Source organism: Candoia aspera, chromosome 2 (assembly GCF_035149785.1).
Source record: "Candoia aspera isolate rCanAsp1 chromosome 2, rCanAsp1.hap2, whole genome shotgun sequence".
Taxonomy (NCBI): domain Eukaryota; kingdom Metazoa; phylum Chordata; class Lepidosauria; order Squamata; family Boidae; genus Candoia; species Candoia aspera.
Window position 1 is genome coordinate 160,333,065 of NC_086154.1, and position 24,197 is coordinate 160,357,261.

General features: G+C 41.0%; 2 protein-coding genes across 3 annotated transcripts in view; one reads left to right on the forward strand and one right to left on the reverse strand.

The window, feature by feature from the left end:
* USF3 (upstream transcription factor family member 3) overlaps positions 1–10,743 on the forward strand; it is a 34,387-nt gene extending 23,644 nt beyond the window's left edge. Inside the window, exon 6 of the mRNA XM_063294620.1 lies at positions 927–10,743. Within this exon, the coding sequence (XP_063150690.1) occupies positions 927–7,315 (6,389 nt within the window). The 3' untranslated portion in view covers positions 7,316–10,743. The remainder of the gene's footprint in view (positions 1–926) is intronic.
* Positions 10,744–12,218: 1,475 nt separating this feature from the next.
* Positions 12,219–24,197, reverse strand: part of SIDT1 (SID1 transmembrane family member 1) — a 56,338-nt gene continuing 44,359 nt past the window's right edge. The window contains exons 20-25 of one of the 2 annotated variants that reach the window (XM_063294621.1): positions 23,376–23,452; positions 20,855–20,901; positions 19,605–19,710; positions 18,669–18,779; positions 16,750–16,863; positions 12,219–12,569 (exon numbers count right to left, since the gene is read on the reverse strand). In XM_063294621.1, coding sequence (XP_063150691.1) covers positions 12,507–12,569; positions 16,750–16,863; positions 18,669–18,779; positions 19,605–19,710; positions 20,855–20,901; positions 23,376–23,452 — 518 coding nt within the window. In that variant the 3' untranslated portion in view covers positions 12,219–12,506. Of the gene's footprint in view, positions 12,570–16,749; positions 16,864–18,668; positions 18,780–19,599; positions 19,711–19,884; positions 20,211–20,854; positions 20,902–23,375; positions 23,453–24,197 lie in introns of those variants that run through there. The other variant, XR_010067283.1, reaches the window with a different exon arrangement.

The following is a 24,197-nucleotide window of genomic DNA, read 5'->3' on the forward strand; positions in this document are numbered from 1 at the left end:
TGAATTATTTGAAACTATCCCCACTTCAGCCTGCGGTTTCTCCTGTTACTGCAGGGTGGTAAACTTTCAAGTAATAGCACTGACAAATATTCGACTGTCACTTTATTTCTGTGTTTGTAACTAATAAAAGTAGTTAGCAAAGGTGTCTTTACCTATTCACAACACACTCTGTATAAAATTGGCATACTTGTGTCTATTGCACACACGTTTCAAAACAAAGATTCTTTTCTACCTGCTCCTCCTCCTTCCATTTGTAATTGTTATTAAAAGATAACCCCTTTCCAGCAACTTCAGCACTGATTTTCTTAACCTTTATGGCTCAGGCCTTTATTTTTTTAACCTAATAAATAAATTAATTAAAATATTATTTGCTCCTTTTACTTCTTAATAACACCTGCCTTGGGGTGTGCTGGGGTTTTTGTTTTTGCAAAACAGTTTTTATATGAAAGATCATAGTTAAAATAAATAAAGCAAGTCTAACATGTGTAAGTTAAATCTGAGAATAACCGCAATTTAATTATTTTTTAAATTAAATTCTTCCCGTTGTATTAGGATCTATATTTTCATCCAAATTGTATGCCAAGAATAGAATCAGTAGTGTTCCATTTATTAGACTTTGCTACATAGTGCCATTAATTATCCCCTAGCATTTATGTAATCATTTTCTTCAATAGGAAAGTGCAATATGGATTTGAATAGTAATAATATGAAAACACTAGAAATAGTTCCTTGATAAGAGGAACTCTATACCTACATTTGTGCACACATTAAAACAGGAATGAGGCTCTGGATTGGACAGGAGAATGAATATAACCTCAACTTCACATAGCAGGTCAGGACAGGGCTCAGCTAAGTGACATCAGCCCCTTAATCAGTAGTAGATTTTTTTCTGATTGGCATTTAACTTTTTACAATTTTCTCTGCAGCTGAAGAAATAAAAAAACTCCGGAAGCAGTTGGATGAACTCCAGAAAGAAAATGGGCGCTACATAGCATTATTGAAAGCCAATGACATTTGCCTTTATGATGATCCTACCATCCACTGGAAAGGGAATCTTAAAAATTCAAATGTTTCTATTGTGATCCCCAACGATCAGGCACAAAAGAAGAAAGAAAGTCTGAAAAATACAAATATTTCTGTTGTTATCCCCAATGATCAACTGCAAAAGAATATCATTGTATATTCCAATGGCAGTCAGTTTGGTGGAAGTACCCAGGGGGCATCTGTCCAAGGAATAACTTTCAATATAGGACATAATTTACAGAAACAGACAGCTAATGTTGTTCCTGTCCAGAGAACTTGCAACACTCCTGCAACCATTTCTAGTATTTATTCAACAGCAATCAAATCAGGTATACAAACTTCAGTTTCTTCTTTAGTATCAGGCCTACCCAATGCAGACAAAAAAGCCCTTGAGCAACCTACCTCTGAGAACAAGCAGGGCATGTCTACTTGTACTAGTGCTGCCGGTTCTCTGCATACCTCTCAGCTAGTAAGACTGCAGACTGAAAAACAGATTTCATCACAAGAAGAGGATGACATCTCCAAACCTAAAAATAAACAAGGGAGTTTGAAGTTGATTGAGAAAGCAAGTGTATCGAGCCCCATCCTTCCTTCCAGTGTTAGTGTAGATGTACTTCATTGTCAACTAGCAAATATACCACCAGAAGCAGGTTCAAGAAGTGGGTCCCTAGGAAGCTGTGTGACTTCTACAGGTGACCCAACCTGTGCTGCATCTGTAAGGCAATCCACTGATGGAAAGCCATCCACAGAAAAGGTCTTCAAAAGCCTAGATGGTAGAGCTGCAGAAGGAGTAGAAGCTCTGAAGGCTGTAACAGAACTGAATGCGGTGCCTGCTACTACTGTAGAGAAATGGCCTTTTCCCAGTTCTTCAGGTGTTGGCATTCCAGACTCAAAAAGCATGGGTAGTCTTATGCGAATCACTTCAGCTGGAAATACTCAAACTACATGGACTACATTACAGCTAGCAGGAAGCACTGTTCAGCCTCTAAACCATGCTCCATCCAACGTAATTCCAGCCCTTTTAAATGAGCCAATTAATGATGCTAGTATTGTAGCTACCAGTCCAAACAAGACTCTGGCCAATGCTGCTGGTTTAAACAACTCTCCAGTTCCCGATGAACACCCAGCTGACCAATTGGTTGTTACCTTGCCTTCCTATTCATCTTTACCTATTCAGCCACTAATTAGTAAGATGCAAACTAGAGCCCAAATTGCAGGTAGCCTCCTTCCCCTGAATCCAGCCATGCAAGTGATTCAGGTATCTCAGCCAATAACCTCACCTGCCAATGCGTCACCTGTTAATCAGAACATCGTCATTCTCCAGCCTCCTAATGCTAATCCCTGTCCTCCAGTACTGAGAGCTGAACTCCCAAATCAGACCGTTAGCCAACAGATTGTAATAATACAAACCGCTAATCCAAATCCCCTCTCCTTTTTCTCGACACCATCAGCTGTTAAAATGCCTGTGAATGGAACAAATGCTGGCAATCTTATACAAAGTGCCTCTGGCCCTCATATGTTCGGTGGGAAACATCTTGTCCATATTTTACCAAGGCCCTCCTCTTCAACATCTTCTTGCCTGACACAAACATTTTCAGTTTCAGTGTCTAACCAAAAGCTTCCACAGACCATTTCTTTAAATGGACAGTTATTTGCATTAAAGCCTATGAAGTCCTGCTCTGGAGGTTTAGATCAAACCCCTATGCAAATTATTCAGCCTACCACCAGTGAAGATCCAAATACCAACATTGCGCTCAATGCGTTTGGTGCTTTAGCTAACCTCAATCAAAGCATATCACAGATGGCTGGCCAAAGCTGTCTACAGGTGTCTGGCAATCAGCCTACCAACCCCAAAACTGTCAGTAGCCAGACCACACCAATAACTCCTGCTTTGCTAGCAGCCACAATACCTTCCTCTTCAGCTGCTGAGAATTCTGGGTTAACCTGTACTTCAACTTCACTAGATGTTTCTCCCCACAAAGCTGCTGGTTTGGGCTCAAAATGGCCTAACAAAAGTTCAGGTACTAAGAAAAGCTTAGTAGCCAGCAACAACCTTGCATGTCAAGTGGATCCTGGCAAAGAATGCAAAAAATTTGATAGCAGGAATGTGGCCACTGCATCCGAACATTCAGGAAGTGACATATTGCTTGAAAACATGCCTGTTCTGCAGTGCTTGGCTCTACCACAAGCAAACTGTAGAGTAACACCAAATGATGTAAATGCTTCTGATCCTCATCCCAAAGATAGACTGAGAGCTGAACAGGACATGGAATCTACCCTGACACCTGACCTGAATGCAGCTGTAGTGCCTAGATCACTGTCCCTTGAATCATCCTTACTGGGTCAATTTGAAGTAGTTCCTGCAATTTCCACAGACCGTGCTTCTCCATCTCTTCAGACCAACTCAACAGCAAATCCTCAGTTATCAGACCTGTCCAAGTGCATACCCACCAGTCCTTTACTAGCCTCTTCTTCTGATTCTCGGGTGACTATTTCTCAAAATTCTGAGACACCGGTGTCAAATGGAGAAACAAATACAGAGAGCGTTCCCAGAACAGAGGTCTCAGAGATCTGCAGGATGGAACAAAATTGTTCCATAGTAATGCAAGCCTCAGATTTATTGGAAGAACAGGGCCTAACCAAAATGTTCTCAGAGTTTAGTAAAGTAGGAGAAGTTGTACAAAAATCCTTTTCAGTCCAAGTAGAGCACCCCAGTTTTTGTACCCAAAGTGTAAAATCAAATATCAACCCAAATGATAACCTGGGAAGGAAACAAGAAGGGCTCTTGCTAATGAACACTGAGGAAGAAAACCTTGCACGGTCTAATTCTTGCACCTCCGACCAGGAGGCAGTCGCTGCTAATAGGCAGGCAGACTCCCCCATGTCAACTAGTTCAGGTAGCAGTTGTGGCTTTTCTGTTGCATCCATGTTGCCAGATACGTGTAGGGAAAATGTTTCTAACAGCACTTTGGTGAACACACACAGCACCTGCACATTTTCAGAGCAAACAGATATTGTGGCACTGGCTGCAAGAGCAATTTTTGACCAAGAGACTCTTGCAAAAAATACAGGAACAGTATTGGGAACTTCTGCTTCCAAGAGTAGTAAAGTGGCATCTCTAGGAAGAGACCAACCATTCAAAGCCCATCCAGTTAAAAACACTAATCAGATAGAAACAGTGCCAGACAATTTCACTACCCAGAGTTCAGTGCAAATAAACATTGAGTTGTCTGCGGAGAAAAGCTGTTCTGTTGGTCTGGAAATGTCTGATACAACTTTGCAGATTCCAACCCCACAGCCTTCAAGCACCTCAAGCTTGAGTGTCAATAATCTCATACATCAAACCTGCATCATCCATCCTCCAGTAAGTTGCTCAGGTGTACCCTCATCTTCAGACCAAACAACTGTTTCTGTGTCTGGGACTCAGTCCATGCCTGCTAATTCATATATGACTCAGTCTCCAGGACGTTCTCCAGGCTTGATGGCAGACTATCCCTCAGAACAGCTATCTGCTCTTCAGACTAGCACAGTGACAGGTCCGCAGATGTGCGAACCGCACTTAAAGCAGCAAAGACAAGAAAGCCGCAAAGAATCAGCCAAGCGTTCTGTTCAAGATGATCACCTGCTTTCTACATCAAAGAGGCAGAAACAGTGCCAGACAGCACCTCTACAGCTTGAAGAGATGGCTCTGCTGAATCAAACAGCTGATGATATTGAGGATCAAAATCAAATCCGTGTGAATCAGATCCCCTCCAATTCATCTAATCTCGCAGTGTCCGTGAGTAGTCAAGGACATACCAATGGCCATAGCAGGTTATTTCAAGCCAGCAATTTCGTGTCACCTACTTTGAGGCAAGCTGAAATTCAGTGTAATTCTCATCCACCAATCTTAGATCAAGCAGGACAACATCTGCAGCCTATCCAACATGCTCTCTCTCAAGGAATGGCTCATCTTCAAGCTAATCACCCATACATAAAGCCACAGCAACAGCAGGCTGGACAGCTAAGAGAAAGGCATCAGTTGTATCAACTTCAGCATCATATTTCTCCTGCAGAAAGTTCTGTACACTCTCAAGCTCATATTGTCCATCAGCAAAGAATATTGCATCAAGAGGTACAGCTGCAGAAAAAGAGAAGCCTCATTCAAGCAACTCAGCCTACCACACTTGCTTTACAGCAGAAGCATCATGGAAATGACCAATCACGGTCAAAGGGTAGCCAGCCACATCCTCATCACTCCCAGATTCAACAGTTGCAGCAGCACTACCCTTCTTCCCAGCCTGAGAAGAATTGTGAGAATCCCGCTTTGAGCAGAACTCATAGCCATCCGCGGAGCCATCCAACTCAGGACATTCTGCATCAGCAGTCATCAGACGTGGGCAACAGACAGCCAGGTTCTGGAGTTCCTTCTGAACATGTCTCAGGACATAGCCAGATGCATAGACTGTTGACCTCCAGGGCTTTGGAGCAGCAAATAGTGTCTCAACCTAGTATTGTCACCAGACCAGAAGTTGCTTGCCTCCCTCATAGGCAAGAAAGAAATAGAGTTAGTAGTTACTCTGCAGAGGCACTTATTGGGAAATCTTCATCTAATTCAGAACACAGGCTAGGAGTATCCATGCAGAGCTTCAAAGTTTCAGACCATCTTGAAATGAGAAATTATGCTGATGTATCTAGGAATAAAGAACTGGTAATCCATAATACACAAAGTCGTGTATCTGTAGATCATCCACTTGGATCAGATATTCAAAGGCTCTCTGAGTGCCAGACATTTAAGGTGAATGCCATTAATCAACAGCCTACAGGTAATTTTGATGTGCAATCTTCAAGAAGTAATGAAATAGGTAATGCTCTCAGGGGTATGCAGACGCAGAGTTTTCGACTTGCCCAAAATGCTGGACCACCAGTAGACAGACAAAAAAGGTTGTCTTATCAACCAGTTCAAAGCATTTCAGCAGGAAATCCTCTTCCCCCCCGAAGAGACAATGAGAATACATGCCACCAAGGTTTCATGCAAAGTTTACTTATTCCTCATCTTGGAGATCAAGCTAATGGAAGCCAACGGCCAATTTCAGAGCATCAGAGAAATCCACAGTGTGCTACTTCTTCAAATGTTGATTATAATTGTGCCCCAGCAAGAGAAAGTATTCATATTCGGAGGGAAGGTGATGATCAGAACAGAGAAAGTTGTGACATGTCTCTTGGTACTATTAATGGTAGGAACAATTCATTAACTATTCCCTTTTCAAGTTCTTCTGGAGATATTCAAGGCCGTAACTCAAGTCCCAATATTTCTATCCAGAAATCTAATTCCATGAGAATAACAGAGAGCCATGGAACAAAGGGTCACATAAATGCCTCAGCTTCTAGCAATGTACATGGAGCTACACGTCCTCTTCACTATGCACCAGTCTCTCGTGGGAATGCTGACCAAGTTCCTCCATCTGTTCGTCACACCAATTCTTCAGCCACTGACCGATCAAGACATCCTTTGCAGGATAATGGTGGCTCTAAAATTCGCCAGCCTGAAAGGAATCGTTCTGCAAATCAAAGACATGGGAATGTGTTTGAACCTTCTCTTCCTCAACTTCCTTTATCCACTGGTGGAGGAATGATCCTTGGACGACAGCAACCTACCCTTGAAAAAAGGGGCAGCATTGTGCGATTCATGCCTGAAGGACCACAAGTGTCTCATGATAGTACAGCTGCTGATCAGCACACGTTATCTCAAAATTTTGGATTCTCTTTTATTCCAGAAAGTGGAATGAATCCCCCAGTAAATGCTAATGCATCATTTATTCCACCAGTGACTCAACCCAATGCTACCCGAACAGCAGCCCTGATTCCAGTAGATCCTCAAAATACATTGCCATCTTTCTATCCACCATATTCTCCTGCACACCCTACCCTGTCTAATGACATTTCAATTCCTTATTTTTCTAACCAAATGTTTTCTAATCCAAGTACAGAGAAGCCAAATGGTGGAGGCTTAAACAATCGTTTTGGTTCTATTTTGTCACCTCCTAGACCAGTTGGCTTTGCTCAGCCAAGTTTTCCCCTTTTGACAGATATGCCTCCAATGCATATGGCCAATTCATCACACTTGTCCAATTTTAATTTGACTTCTTTATTCCCAGAAATAGCTACAGCTCTTCCTTCAGATGGATCGGCAATTTCACCACTGCTCTCAGTAGCAAATACTTCTGGTTCTGACTCTTTGAAACAATCGTCAAACCGGCCTGCCCATAACATAAGCCATATTCTAGGTCATGACTGCAGTTCAGCTGTATGAAAAGAATGGGAAGGGGGTGAATTTTTTTGAACGCCTGTGTTTGTGTGTGTAATGCATATATACTTGTATAAATTTGGATTTACCATTTCTAAGGAGTCCATTTGTAATATCGCTCTTGGAACTGTTTCATTTGCAGATTATTCTTGGGCTTATACATAAACATTTATATTGCTCACTTAGAATCTTGATGCATCTTTAAGTGCAAACTAGTTGTTAAGACTAAGCTGTTTTAACAGCTTATGATAATGTGACACTCCTCACCCCTGTATTGTTACCATCTTTATGAAAAATGGGACTAGGAAAACAAACCAAAGAGTTGCATTTATAATCCTTGGAAAGTAACATTTTGCCCATGATGTATGTGGAACATATAGGCTGCTTTTAAAAATTGGTGTTGACATCTATTTGTGATAAATTCTTCTATTCCAATTTAATGCCATGCTTAGTTTCTAATGACCTGTATGAAAACTGTATGGAAATTATTGCTTCATGTACAAGTTTTATAGCAGAAATATAAGTAGTAATATTATATCTAAGTAGTTTCCTCCCACTTGATAGAGAATTCATTCTTTTTGCCCCTGATTTAAATACTGTGAGCTTTCTCAGGTATCATTTTTTTCTTGTTTAGAACCCTCTTAAGAAGGCTCCTCTTCCTTCCCTTTTTTTTACATTAACCATTTTAAATTTCCTCTAGTAATAAGAACACTAGAAATATTGTTAAATGAGGCTGTAAACAAAGTGAACAGGAGTGATAGCAGTCTGTAGGCAAACTTATTACATGCATAAATAACTTTTTGCTCTGGCCAAAGTCAGAGGAACTATAAGGAAAAAGAGGATCATGTGATGTTTAACGGAATGGTCTTGATAGTGTAAGTTGAGAATGGAAATAATGCCCCCCAAAATAGTTGATTTAAACATTCCAAAACTGTGTCAAGCAACAAGGGAATATTTTTGTAAAGATCAAAAAACATATTTTAATGCACCCCTTTGATTTCTTTAAAACACCATTATCGTTTCTATTTGTCTCTCCACACTGCTGATGGCAAAATTATGATGGTATCAGTAAGTCATTGTCTAAGGTATTATTGTGATGAATTGCTAATTCTTTGTTTACATTTCTTTCTATAAGGTCTGCAAACTGGTAACTAGAATTGTAATCATTGCCATAATGTCTCCTTTCTATTGAAGGAGTTAACATACAAAGGATTCTAAAATGGGGATATTAGTATCATTTACTAGTATTTAGCAAAGCACTAAGCTGAAGTTACTGTATATTTATAGCTCTGTCTTGGAACTGCAGTACAACAGTATGAATAACCATAAGCTCAGCTTTCTGGCTATAGGATAGTTGTATCTTATCACTATATTGCATTGATATTTGGAATGTGAAACAACATTCACATCCACTTCTAGACGGAGTTTCTAGAGCAGCCTCATTTGGGGAGGCGAGTCAGATACTTTTTGATAGCAGGAAGAAAATGTCTTCCTACAGTGGCTAACCAGAGCCGTTGGCACCTAAACCTAATCCCCTGCATTTCCATGGTTGACCTGGTTAGAGTCTTTGTAGATCATGCAAATAGGGCCAGATAGCTTATAGTTTTACTTTCTTTTTCCTCCCTCTTATTAGTTGGCTATGCAGTTGATTGTCTACAGGAAACAAGTTCCTATTTATCATATTCCATGGGGGGGGGGGGAAACAGGTGCTCTTCCTAACCAATTTAAATGCATAACATGTAGGGAGAATGTAAGAATGGGAAGTGGCCAAGAATATATTGACCAGCAGAGAAATTCAGTTTCTTGAACAAACTTTCTATGCAAAAGTTTATGCTTTTATGATTTCTGAGAGTGTTAAGTTTTTCTGAAAATGTATTTGAAGAGTCTGATGCACAGATGAACAGGAAATGCAAGTAAATGGCAGGGTATTTAACTAATAGGAGAAACTGTATTCCCTTCTGTTGAGTCAATTTTTATCATGCTTTAGTGCATAGAGGAAGCCTTGATAGTTAGAAGGATGTAAGTCTGACATTCTGCACATTGGTTTGGGTTAACACCTTTTATGACAATAGGTGAAAAAAATTAAGCATTCAGACTTTCATATATTTGGTTTAGTCATATAAACCAATAGCTACTCTCTCTGAGCATTTATCAGTAATTTTTGCTAGGATTTTTAGTAGACATTAGTATAGATTACTACTAGTATTTTTCAAAAGTATTCTCACACTAAAATATATTATAACATCTGTCTTGATGTTGCCTGCAATGGTAATATTGCTGCCGCAGATATTACCTAAGTTTTTATTATTAGTAGGGATTCTGTTTAGCAGAAGAGCATCAGCTCCCTATTGAGATTCAAATCCAATTTTTTCTCCTTTTTTCAGGTAATAGTGCCCTTCAGTTAAAAATCGCATGAGGAAATACTTGCTTTGAAGAATGCCCTTAACTTTTTTTTAATTATTAAAAATGCTAATATTTTCTAACATTTGTGTTACACTATCCCAGGCTTCTACCTTTATTACAAATTTCCCATGGTATGATCTCATCAAGATCTCATAAATTGTGATCTTATCACATTGTCTTACCGACACTGATGTGACTGGAAGCTTCCCATATCCCAGAAAAGTACATGAAGCAATGGGGACTTCCAAGGTTTGTAAAATCCATAGGATGTCAGCTTTTGGATGCGTGTAGAACTGAACTTTCCTTATTGCTAAGATCTATAGATGCAACAGTGGCTGAATCATCTGAAAATATGGAAACTCTAGTTTATATAGATGTATGTAAATAATGTTTGGGGTTTCTGTTGAGTCTAGGTAGTCAAGCCTTGCTCTTTTAATGGGAACAGATAAAGAAAACTTGCTGTCACACAGCATAGTAGCCTACAGGTTTATATCCTGTGGTCAAACTTTTCTTTCTATGCTGTGCTGCTACGCCATGACAGCTTCCTTATGCACATAGGGGAATTATCTAAAGTCCTCCTTGTTTTGAAATTAAGAAATGTATGGTGATTGTGCTACAGTTTTCAGCAAATTAAGAATGTATGCTGTTGTGCATTCTGTAATATTTTATCCACTACTTAAGGTCCCCCAGAATTTTTCAAAATCTGGAAGAGAAACTTGTAATAGCACTGATAAGGAAAGTTTATTATTATTGTAAATAAGGTTTTTTATTTTGACACCTTTTTACAAATTGAATGCATTTGTATGTAAATACCTGCAACACTGATTTTTTAAAAAAAATTCAGATTTTTATTAAATGTAAAATTATATTGATTGTAAACATTGTATAGATATAAACAAAATGGTATTTTATTTTTTAAAATGTACAATTGTGCACTATCATTTTGTGTTCTGCTTGTGCTTTGTGATTCTTCCCTTGCAGGAAAAACAAAAAGCAAAACCAATGATCCTATATTTAAATATCCAGACAAAGCTTATGAACGTGTAATTTTTAAGAAGGTAAACAACTTTAAAAGTCCAGCAATTCCTTCTATAGGTTCTCACTAATTTGTACTATTTTCATCTGTCCACCTGCTCAGACATAGTGAGGACCTCAAAATGACCATGCTGATTCTTCAACAGAACAGATTCTTGACATTGTAAACAATGAGTTCAGAGCACTGCTTTGATTGCTATGCAAAGACCACCTCTAGTAGTTTGCTGGTAGTTTTCTGATCTATTTATCAGCAAGTTGTTTAAGGATAGGAAAAGACATTTGGGGCTACCTTTTTGGAAACTGTGACTTGGAGTACAGTGTATTTGGGCTGTGCAATGCTTTGACTTGATTTCAAAAAGGGGCCTAGAACAGTGTTTTTCAAACTTGGCAACTTTTAAGATGCTGGCTGGGGAATTCTGGGAATTGAAGTCCACACATCTTAAAGTTGCCAAGTTTGAAAAACACTGACCTAGAGCATGCTCAGGACAAGATGAGGTTGCTTTGCTGAAGTGCTGGATTAGGACTCCTGCACTCTCTGAAGCACCCTTTTGGAATCAGAGCCAAAGCACTACCCAGGCCTACCAGGCATGCATAAGAGATGAGACCTCTGGATGGAAGAAACCACCACCTCTGTTCTCAGATTGCCTTTAAATATCAGCAAGTTTATAGTGGCCCTGGAAAAGCTGATGCAGAATTCCAGTCTTTAGTAGTAGTTTTTTTAAAACCTAAGTGAATCGATAGACTCACTTGTCGTTAGCCGCTAAATAATCACTAGGAGAAAGTCCGAATACAGTTAGAAGTTTAACAAACACATCTAAGTAATTCATGTTGATAATACTGAGACATGCTTTAATTCAGACTTGGCAAAGCATGGCACAAACATGTACACAGCATCCTCTGATGGGTTTAAACAATAGGGTAGAAGATAGGATCTTTCCCATCTTGCCAACATAACAGTTATTCCACGAGTTTAAATGAACAGCAAATAGATCGTAGGTTATCAGAAAAGAATTCACCACTAGCGATAGTCAAGAATGACAAATGACTAGCAAGGGTAAGTAACATTGCAATACTACACCTGGATTGCCTGTCAGAGAACGTTAAATGTTATAATGCATATGACAGTTTGTTGGAGTGGAAAAGCACCTTCCAGCTGAGCAGGGAAGATATATTTTGTACAAAGAAGTGTATTGTAAGACACTGTCCTCCCTCTGAAAGGGAGGTGGGTTGCACTATTTGCATTGTCTACTGTAGGAAGAAAAGAGATTGCGTTATGCTCCAGTGGGTCTTCCAGTACCAGAAGAATGGGTTATCATAATTTTATGTAACAAACCTGATAGTTGCAAAGAAGTTCTACATAAGGACCTCTGGGATATTTCAGTACTGTATAAAGTAATTCTGACTAATCAAGCAACAGAACATGAGTAGCCCAAAGGACAATCATTCAGTGTGCATTTGGTAAATTACAAACTGGGAAACTACAATGTTGGGAATAAACTTTATCCATTACAAGCAAGTGAAGACTGCCTCAAGAGAGCCTGTGAACACCCCAGCTTGATTTGTCTCAACATAATGCATTATGCTATAGATCTGATCCAGCTGATGTTGAGGACAATGGGATTTTTGCAGTGTTCAAGTTTTCCCATATAGGAATTGTTTAAAAGAAGCTTCTTTCCAATGTGTACTTGGTGCTCTGTTCTGACTGCACCACACAGTAAATTTCACTGTGAAGCATCAAACACTGTTCTTCGCCCATAGCTCAAAAGACAGGTATCTTGTTTCTTGGCACAGAATCCAGGTCATCATCCAGGGTCAGCAGGCCCTAGAGCAAAGAAAATGTCACAGGCATGTCAAAAGACTCATACAGCTTTTTTTTTCTTGGCCAGCAAATAGAAGTACAGGCAGGAATGGCTCATCAGTCTTCTAGTCAATCAGGAGAGATCTAACCAATGTCATTTCCCTCCTAGAAATCTGAATAGTAGCTGCTTCCCCCCTCCACCCCCACACATATGCATATTTCAGCATTTCTCCAAGGAAAAGGATTTGGTGATACAAATACCATACTGTGAGATACCACTGTCTCCAGCAAATTGATGAATGCAAGGATCCCATGTGTGCAGTGACAATGCAAATGCCATGATTACATACTTGCATCCTGTTGTCCAATGCAAGAATGTAAGTCATGGCAAGTTGTATGATGCATTCAATCATGTGTTGTCATTTTCCCTTCCCAGGTGGACACCCTGGTTACTTCAGTTCAATAAAGAATCTAAAGTACAATCTGATCCAGCTGGTGACAAGGAGAAAACTACTTTTGCTGTGCTCAGATTTTCCCATATCTTTTAAACCTTTAAATGCAGCTTTAATATGTTCTGGAAGTTCTCCTTCCCTTTCAAAGGATGTTTCCCCAAGCCAAGAATAACAACAACAACAAGCAAGGTGGCTGAATAGGAGAAGTGGTATCCAGACAGGGGATCCTTTCAAGCCATCAGAAGTATCCTCTGGCTTCAGGCTATTCATAAAAGCCAGCTCATTCTAAAACAGAGAGTAGTAGAAGGGACACATTTGAGGCAAGACAGCCATTCTGGCACAAGGAAGAGGCTAAATGCAGAAGTATGCTGTGGATTGGACACTTGTTTGTGATGGGGGGACGTCTGAGTATGTCCTTGGGCAACTGCTGCTATCCTGGGAGTTACCAAGAGCTAAATGAACTATTTCCATCAGATGATGGAAATGTTTAGTTATCCCAGCTGTTGATCCAGCCACTGATGTTTTGTAATAGGAATGTTTTCTATTTTTACAATTTTTTTATTCCCCCCCCCAAGGTTATTTCCCCCTGCCCTTCCTTCCTAAAATTGGTTTAAGTGGAATATAACAGGAAGTTGCCTGTGTCTGACTCAAATAATACGTTGTTTTAAAAAGATAGATACTCAGAATAATTGTTTTTTCCCTTTTTCTTCTTTCATCTGGACCATGATGACTCTCCTTCCCACCAGCAAAACACCCCTGCATGAAGGTAATTTTCTAGCAGTTGTAGCAGTATTTATATTTAGCCCACACTTAAACACTGTGCGAGCAAACAATAAAACATCACAACATACATAACATTCACAAACATTATCTAACACCAGCGTTAACATAATTTAAAACAGTATCAGGGACCACCACTGAAAATACTGGTTCTTCCAGTTTAGTAAAGATCATTAAAAAGCAAAATATTTTAAGAGCCTTTTGAAACCTTGGGAGGTCAGACTCCATACATAGTTTGAGAGGGAGCAGGTTCCCTAGAGTAGAGGCTAGATGGAAGAAGTGGCCATTTTCTTACGTGGGGAAGCTTAAGTGACCCTAATTTCATGATCAACCCAACAGCTTGGAAGCCTGAATTACATTCAAATTATCGAACGACTGGATATTCCTGTACATGTGGTCAGCACCTGCAGTTTGACCTGGTAATGTTCCTGAAGACCCAGCCAAAGTCCAGACTGGGGAAAGGAGGAAATGCAGAGAATGAGGAAAAGTACGGGACCACACGGACTACCCTGCTCTGGATCTGAAGCAAAGGACGGCCTGCCCACAAACTAACTCAATAGTCCAAACCAAACTTTACCAAGACATGACCTAACCAGCAGGCCATGTCCACAGAATACCAGCCCTCTCTGCAAAGTGTAAACCCACTCCTTCAGAAGTGCTCTAAACACCTGTTTCTATGACTTCAGGGCAGAATGGAGAGTTAATCCCTTCTGAGTTTGTAAAACCCGGCTCGGTGTATTTTAATAGTAATTGGGACTTGATTCTGACCCAACGCAAATAGATTCATGGATCTGAATAATAAGCTGTAGCCTTAAATGATTTGATTGAGCTTGTTGGATGAATGGACTTATAGATAAAACACAACACCTTCTTGATCATTTGAACCAAGCACGTTCCAGCAAAGAAGAGAGCACCATTTTTGCTCCTTTATGCCCAGGAACATGCTGGTTTCGTTGCACAAAAGACAGCACAAAACTGCAGTTTGTCCTCCGGCCACAAACCAATTGGTAGGCTAGCGTGAGTCAGTTGTGCTGGGGAAAAAGCCACTGGAGTGTCATTGAAGTCTGTCCTTTTGCACCTTATTGCCACAACAGCATCTTGGACACTCTCGGAAAGACAGATGGGAGGGCTGCAAGGAGTTGCTCATAATTGCTCTTTGGATCTTATTCTCAAGCAGCTCACATGAAAGATGGCATTCCTAATTATTATGAATATGTACAAGATTGGCCTTTCCCCTTTAGGAAAGTTATATGTAATTCACAATAAGATGATTCATTACATCCTCTCTCACATCCTAAAAATTCTCTTTCACAGAAACAATAAGCTTGTGGGCCCAATCTGTTGCCTGGGGAGGTCCTCATAAATTCTATTTCCTATTCTGTACAAATCAGGTAAGACCTCAGATTGAAAGAGCTCCCCTCTTCCATTTGAGCAAACAAAGATGAGTTAGTGATAGGTAAGAAGGAAAAGCGATTTCTTAAAGTTGAAGTGGGCATGCTCCACTACAGGTTTTAAAGAGAACAGGCACATATTTATAACTCTAAACCAATTTGTACCTATATGAGTAAAAAAATGCAATTATTTGTTCCTGGCAGCACAATTTTTGATTGTGTTATCTCTACTTTGGAGTGATACTGCCTAAATATTCTTCTGATATATTCATTCACTTTGGGCACATTGTCAGGAAAGACATCATGTTTGGTAAAGTCGAGGGCCAGCGGAAAAGAGGAAGACCTTCAGTGCGATGGATTGATACAGTTACAGCAACAGTGGATGCAAACACTGGAACAGGCAGGCCTATGGCGCAAGACCGAACAGCATTTCGTTCTGTTATACAGAGGGTCGCCTTGAGTCATAAACGACTCGACAGCAGCTAACAACAACAACGTATTCATGGCAACTAAAAGGAATTCCTAAAGGGCAGGAAAGGGCTACAGAATACCTGGTAATAAAGAATGGCTGATCGTTCTAGGTGTTTGCATCACTCATGGGGTCTAAGCATGACTGTAGAAATGGCTACTAATTACAGGTAGTCCTCGTTTAGCAACCACAATTGGGAATAGCAACTCATTTGTTAAGCGAAGCAGTTGCTAAGTGAAACTGCATCTGTGCTTACATCTTACTTCAGCTTTCCTTTGCTTTACAGACCTGCAAAGGTTGCAAATGTGAGGATTGGTCACAAAGTTACTTTTTCATCACTGTCATAACTGCAAACAGTCACTAAACGAGGACTATCTGTACATACCATTTCCAAAATGAAAGATGGTGTGGCAAATAATGCAAGAGAAATTCTTATATACATCTGGTAGGTACTGTGGGAAATTGACTTCTGGGCTAATAGCACTTTTTGGCTTGATCCAGTACAGTTAGTCCTCACCGACAGCAACTGGGACTGGCAACTCTGTCACTAAGCAACATGGTTGTAAAGTGAAAAATCAGGTGATCATACCTGATTTATGATAGCAGTTCATCAGTTCTGGCTGCGGTCGTTAAGCAAATCAGCACAGGTCATTAAATGCGATGTCATGTGATGCGACTTACAACCTCCTGCTGGCTTCCCCATTGACTTTGCTTGTCAGAAGCCAGCTGTGAAGGCTGCAAATGGCAATCACATGACTGTGGGACGCTGAGACTGTCATAAATGCATGCTGATTTACAAGTGCTCAAATCATGATCATGTGACTGCAGGGATGCTGCAACGATCACAACTTCAAGGACCAGTTTTAAGTCTCATTTTTCAGCACCGTCGTAACTTCAAACAATCACCGAACGAGTGGTCAATAAGTGAGGATTACCTGTATGTTTTTTCTTATTTAGGGCTACCATCTATTTTCATTATAGAAAGCAAACCATTTTCATTACAAGAAAGGAAAAATTGCAAATTGTACAATGTTATACAGTGCAACAGGGCTAGGAATCTAGCTAGCATGATTTACTTTAGGACATAATTTTGTTATTAAGAAAAATCTCACCAAGAATGAGAAGAACAAGGCAGCAGCTGAGAGGAAGTGCCAAATATCATGGTCATCAAAGAATCCCAGAAGGATACATGGCCGGTTTTTTTCACGAGATTGTGCCGGAGTTTCCTGGAGAAAATGATAAAACCAGTGAATTCTAGATGTTCCCCAAACAGACAATGTAACCTTGTATCCTATCTAGCCTTATATCTCTTATGATTATGATCTCTTATGATTAAATGCTCTTCTTTACTTAACTATGAAAAGCACAGTAAGCAGACTTAGACTGTATCTGCCAATCTAAAGAGGAAGCACGTGGTGAAAAGAACAAAATTGTTGAATGAGATGCTATTAAGGAGTCATATGTAAGCTGCTCTGATTTTTAGAGGGCTTTTAAGTAAGTAGCTATAAAATAAAATAAAGATTAAAACAAATAAATATCAAATGTAATTAAAATGGGTCTGATAGTACTGACTATATAATGTCCATGAAGTTGCATGAAATCTGCATTGTCCATGAAATCTGCATTGGATAACAGTTTGCTTCTGGGTCCAATTCAAGGTGTTGGTTATCACCTTTAAAGCCCTACATGGCATGGGACCGGGTTACCTGAGGGACCGCCTCTTCCCCGTATCATCAGCCCGTCCCACCCGCTCATGCAGAGAGGGCATGCTGCGGACCCCGTCAATAAGGGAATTCCATCTGGCAGGGTCCAGGAGGCGGGCCTTCTCGGCAGTAGCGCCCGCCCTTTGGAACATCTTGCTCCCGGAGGTGAGATTAGCCCCATCGCTCCTAGCCTTCCTGAGGAAACTGAAGACCTGGCTCTGCCACTGGGCTTGGGGCAGGGAGGAGAATAGTCATACTTGGGGCTGGCTAGTGCCTTGAAGTGCCCCTCCTACACAAGGACAGAATGAGACCACGGCCCTCTGGATTTTATGAGCTGGGGTAGTTAAGAAATTGTTTTAGTTTTAATGGAATTTTATTAGAATTTTACTGTATATTTATTAGAATTTTATTGTATATTTATTCTGTATTGTAAACCGCCCAGAGTCCCTCCGGTTGGAGGAGATGGGTGGTGACAAATCTGATAGATAGATAGATAGATAGATAGATAGATAGATAGATAGATAGATAGATAGATAGATAAATTTCAAATGCTAATGTTGGATAAGTCTGTACAAATGGGCACAATTTTCTTCAACAGCACTAATAAAAAGGTTCCTTGGTAATTGGGTATGTTCAGATTCCCCGATGGCTGGCCTTCCTGGTGGGCTGGGGATGGTAAAGGGCAACAATGTCCCTCCGACCTCTGGGGCAAGCGGTTGTGGAGATCAGCTCTAAGAATGTACCTGCCTTTCTCCTAAGGATGAACCCTTTATAGTTGCTGCTCCTTCTTTTGGGAGGGGGGGTTCAAGGTATTACATACGTTAATAGAACACTGGGAAAACATAGTTGTCAAAGAAGTAAATGTGGAACTGAATTATACTCGAAAAATATGAATTTGACTTTTTAATGAAATGCTCTAGCTTTACCAAACCTGGGGTTTAGGCAAATAGAATGATCCTACATAGGTAGAAATTCATGCTCTTGATGGTTTTGAGAGATGTGTTCTTTATCAATTTTTGAAATGTCTTATACTATAAAAATGAGAAGGAGAAAATGGAAAAACATGTTGCCATATGATCTAGATTCAATAATATGTTAAAGAATCAAGCTAGTTTTATATTGTTATTCTACAGATCTTGGTGTAAGAAATTAGGGTCACAGGGAAGGAGGCCAAGAGCCGAGTTTTAAATGAAAATATCTTCTGATTCTGAAATTTTGTCCATATACTCTCCAATGCTTCTTTGACCACTGGTTTCCTTCTGGTGTCCTTTGGTCATTTCAAATACTCCTGAAGTGCAACAGAAGCAAGAAAAAAGAGAGAAACCTACCTCCCAGCTGCTAAGGTTCTGGAAAAAGAAATAAAGAGCTGCAGCCCAAACCACAGCTGTGGCCACAATACAAAAGAGGGGGAAAGGCAATAGCCTCTCTGAACTGCGGAGCTGTAAAGACAAAAAGTATAATATTTTAATGGGCATTTCCTACAAGATGCATGTAAAAGGCCAAAAGGTGACATAAGAGATAACTAATCAAATTGTAGAAAAGCTAGAGCTTTCTCTTCAAGCCCATCTTTGTTTGAACTGAGAGTCAGAGGAATCTGCCTGAATTTGTTGCATACTACCATGTCTTTAGCATTGCCTAGCCTAAAATGTTCAAGTATCCTGAAATCACAGCAGTAGGGGATTTGGTGCAACATCAAAGCAAAGCACTCCACCCACACAACCCTTACACTCTTGACTCTAGGGAAGTCCTAGAGGTTGCCCTCTTCCCTAGATGTTCACACCTGGTCATAGGTCCTTCAGGAAGGGGGATAATCTCATTGGAAGTATGGGGCCTTTCTCTTCCTCCTTTTCAACCTGGCATTTCCACAGAAGGAACCTGGCAATTTTTGTGATCTTTGGTAAATTGTACTTTCCCCTTTAAGTTTGAGGCTGTGGAACACAGTTAATCATGATACCTGTATTTAACTTAACGTAGTAGTTGATTGGTGCTTTTCCAAATTCAGATATATCATATGTACTCTGATTATACAGAAGATGTACTCTCTGCCTCCTAAGAACAATATTATCATAAACTAATAATATTCGCTAAGGTCTCTTATCCAAGGGCTAAAAAACCTGTAGTGAACTCTGGAAGGGCAGATCTGGAAGGTGAGCACCTAGCAAACATATTCTACCATACAACAACCTAATCCCCCTCTTTAATGCAGTCTCTCTAAGTTTAGCAGCATGAAAGCCACTAAGTAACAAGTAATAAGGACTACGTACCTTCATGATGACATAAAAGGCAAGATACAGCAGAAGATTACAGATAAAAATGCCCAACATGTAAGAAGCAAAATCTCTTGGTCGATATACCAGTCCAAAAATTGCACTAAGAGAGAAGAACAAAGGCAATGTAATCCAGGATGGTTGCACAAAACCATACAATGCTGATCCAGATTAATTTGTTTAGAATAACTATGATTTTCTAGTTAGAAAATTATAATAATTATGCTTTAATTAATTGTTTTAATTATAGTTTAAAGTATCTTGAAGACCTATCTACCTGAAAACCAAAGATCAACCATTCTTCAAAAGCCCTTGCCACAAATCCACTAGTTCAGTTAAAAGTGGCTCCAGAAATTAAATGATTTTGACCATGCCTCCCGGTCACTGTAGAAGAAAGCATTTTAGAAAAGACCGCAGCACCTCTTATAATAAACCAGTTATGACATCTTGGGCCAATTTAAACTGAGGACTGGCCCCAGTAATGCAAAAAGTGAACACATGGATGAGATTGAGCAGACTTGTTCTCTTTTGGTTTGTTTCCTCATAATCTCTTTTTCTAGGCATTTTATTCCCAAGCAAAGCTCCAATATTTGTGAACAGGTCCTAACAAACAGAAAATCACATTGTGAATATATCAAGCAATAGATACAAGCGCTCAGTGTTAGAATAAAGCTACAAATCATCTCCTACAGCCAGGGTGATTCTCTGTGCAGATGCTAAAACGGGGATTTCCAGCTAGAGAAGAGGTGGGAGCATAATTGAGATGGTACATTTCCCATCCCTCTTACCATTATAGCTCCCTTAGATAATACGGACCGGAAGCAGATGTTTTCCTCTGCTCCCCATCCCACCCCCCTCCTTTTTCTAAGCCCGAGTCACAAGAGTCAAAGAGAAGCAGAGGCTCTTCCTGATTCTCTGCTGGGGATGGCAATGCCTTAAGGCCGAGGTGTGGGTGGGTGGGGGTGCGGCAAGGAAGGAACAAGTATTTATTCCAATAGTTGCCAGGTTGATTCCTTAATGAAATCTGGTTCCTATGCTGCAATAAAATTGTGAAATTTCCAGGCTGGGGAACAGGGAATGGGAACAAACTGTTATATAATAGATAATTTTTCAACTTGAAAAAATGTTTTAAAAATAGCAGGCAGTGCTATTTCAGAGAGAGAGGGAGAACTCCTCCAACAGACACCTTCATCTCTTGATTGTACAATATACATCTACAAACATATAAACATACATTTGCTACTTACAAAGACCAATTAACCAGGTTCCCAACAACAAGCAGAATCATTCTGTCCTAGAGAACAGAAAGAATAGCTAAAAATGTGTATAAAGTCACAACAGAACAACTGCAAGGCATGAAGTCACCAAGTCATAGCAACATTTTTCAGTTTTGTCCCAATGATTTTAACAGGAAATAATTAGCAGCATACTTAAGTTTGTAATGTGAAGCTGCTTATCTGATTTATATTTGTAGTTGCTTTAGCATCATTGTAAGTATTTAGAGGACGTCTGATTGTTTAGAAGTTCCCACTCTCATTCCACATATACGTTTTCTCGTGCAAACACAGATCCCCACCTTTGCCCACCCTCTGTCACCCAGAACACTTTGGCTATCTGAATGCCAGAACTAAGTTACAGAAATCTATAAAATGATAAGGGGCTCTCTAGTCCATTGAATCCAACCCAGAATCCAGATTAAAAGGTCTCTGAGAAATGTTTGTCCAGTCTTTGCTTAAAAACATCTAAGGGGAACTCACCATCTGTGTTAGGACATATTTCCTTATATTAAATCAAAATCTACCATTTGGTAACTTAATTACATTATAATTGTTCATGGAGAACAGTTTTTTTTCTGATGTATCTCTTCTGATGTATCTTTTGAAGAATTATTTTAGATTTTTGATCTTTCCTCAGTTTTCTCTATCAAATTAAACATATCCAGTCTCTCTTTGCAGGACTTAATTTTCAGGCTCCTGATAATCCTTGCTGACTAGTTGCCTAAATCTTCCTTAAAGTAGAGTGCCAGAATTGAATATAATTGTTAAGATGGGGTCTGACCAATGCACAATAGATTGCACTGGAAAGTAGCAGTGATGGGAATGACATCTTCCTCAGCTATGCAAATAAGATATGAAGAAAGAATCCAGTTATGATCAAAAAGGAACCGAGGAGAGAACATCAGCCACACGTAAGTGTACAGGTAGTCCTTGAGTTATGAGTAATTGGGAACAGAATTTCCATCGCTAAGTGATGCAGTCATAAAGTGTGATGTCATGTGGCCGCATTGCTTGGCGACAGCAATCCCGGCGCTCCCCATTGCTGTCATTAACCAAACCCCACTGGTCGTTAGGCAAGGATCCACCACAATCTAAGCCACTCCCAGCTTTGTTCCTCCCAGCCCTGAGCCCTGGTAAGGTAATGGACCGCCTCCTCTTCAACTCCCCTCACCCGCCTATCTCCCCCGCATCACCGCCTTTTTGGCCACCTTGCACTCCGCCACCTCTGCTGGTCTTGCTGCCCTGCGCTCTGCTTGCCCTGCCACCCTGCCAGTCCTGCACTAACTGCCCTGCACTCTCTGGCCTTCCGCCCTGCCAGCCCTGCACTCACTGGCCCTACACCTCCAGCCGACCTTCGCCATCTTTCTCCTGCTGATGACGAGGCATGGATGGCTGACCCTGTGCAAGGCAGCAGCTGGCCGCGCCAGGCTTCTTTCCAAGGCTGTTCATGCTGTTCTCCAAGTAGCACAGGCCATTCTTGTGATGCTTCTGAAAGCCTTCAGAAAGCTTCTGAGGCCTTCCAAAGCATTACAAGAACAGCCCACACAATTTGGAGAACGGTGCAAGTGGCCTCAGGTAGAAGGCCTGGCGTGGCCAGCAGCTGTCTCACATAGGGACAGGCCATCAGCAGAGGGAGGGAATCGGTGAAGGTCGGCTGGGGGCGGCAAGGCTGGCAGGGCGAGCACAGGGTGGCAAGGCCGCAGGGCCAGCGGAGTGCTGGGCAGTAAGGCCAGCAGGATGAGTGGAGCGCAGGGCAGTGGGGTTGGCTGGGGCTTTGCGCTGTGGCACTGGGGTGGCTGGCCATGGCATGGGGCCTGAGGTGGCACTCCGGTGGTGGCAGCAGTGCTGGGACTGAAGTAGAGGCATGGGGAAGGTGGCAGCTGGCAGAGACTGCTGAAGGCCCCAGGCGTCTACTTTAGCCCCGGCACTGCCGCTGCTGCTGAGGAGTGCTGCTGTGCAGGGTGGCTGAAAGGGAAGAAATGTGTGTGTGTGTGGGGGGGAGATAGGCTGGTGGGGGAAGGTGAAACTCCCCTGATGTTGTTAAGCGTGAGTGGGCTACCAAACACCCAAATTTTGATCACGTGACCACGGGGGCACTGCAATGGCCATAACTTCAGGGACCATGCATAAGTACTATTCATTCAGCACTGCTGTAACTTTGAACAGTCACTGAACAAATGGTCGTACCTTGAGGACCACCTGTATGTGCAGGGGAAAGTGGGTCTCCCACTAAGCATCTTGTCAGGCAGAGAAAGTTCCTCATGACAGTTCAATGCAGGCACATCCTATACAGCTGATACACAGAGACCATGAAGACAAATTCTATGTGGAATCCATCCATAGTTTTTCTAGTCAAAGTCATTTCAGAAAATGGATTACTAATGCAGTAGAAAAGTATGTTATTTTAACCAATTTGTATGTTTTCAAATGAAAAAGAAAACCATTTTCATAATCCATCAGATAGCTTCAAGGGACTGAAGGAAGTACTTACAATGTACATGGGTCGGCTGCATTGCTTTACATAATCTGTGTACAACACTATAACCATACGTCGAAAAATCCCAAGGTCTACCACAGAAAAGAACAAAAACAAACATGGCAATCAATATTTGACTAAGATCATAATGAAGCAACTATATAACCCAGGACTGAGAAGCAAGGGTTTGGCACAAAGTAGACTGAAATCTATTGAAAAATGTTTGATTTTCAGAAAAGTGGCAAAGGATTCTGACTACCAATTATTTAACACTAAAGGTAAAGGTAAAGGTTTCCCTTGACGTAAAGTCCAGTCGTGTCCGACTCTAGGGGGCGGTGCTCATCTCCGTTTCAAAGCCTTGGAGCCGGCGTTGTCCATAGGACACTTCCGGGTCATGTGGTCAGCATGACTCACGGAACGCCGTTACCTTCCCGCCGAAGCGGTACCAATTAATCTACTCACATTTGCATGTTTTCGAACTGCTTGGTGTGCAGGAGCTGGGACGAGCAACGGGAGCTCACCCCGCCGCGCGGTTTCGAACCGCCGACCTTCCGATCGACAGCTCAGCGGTTTAACCCGCAGCGCCACCGCGTCCCAAAAAAATAAAAATATTTTTTTACACTAATACTAGACAGCTGAAAGCCAGGAAAACTTGGGGTGATTAGGAGCAGATTTTTTTGTAGGAGAGGACTGTAATCTCAGTTATGGATTGGTAATCACAGACTGTCCTTTTACACCTTCCAGAGCACCTCCACAGCATGTAGCCAAAATTTAGCAGCAAAAATGCCAACTTTCAGTGACATGGCTTTCCCCAATTTGTTTGCTAAGTGGCAACGT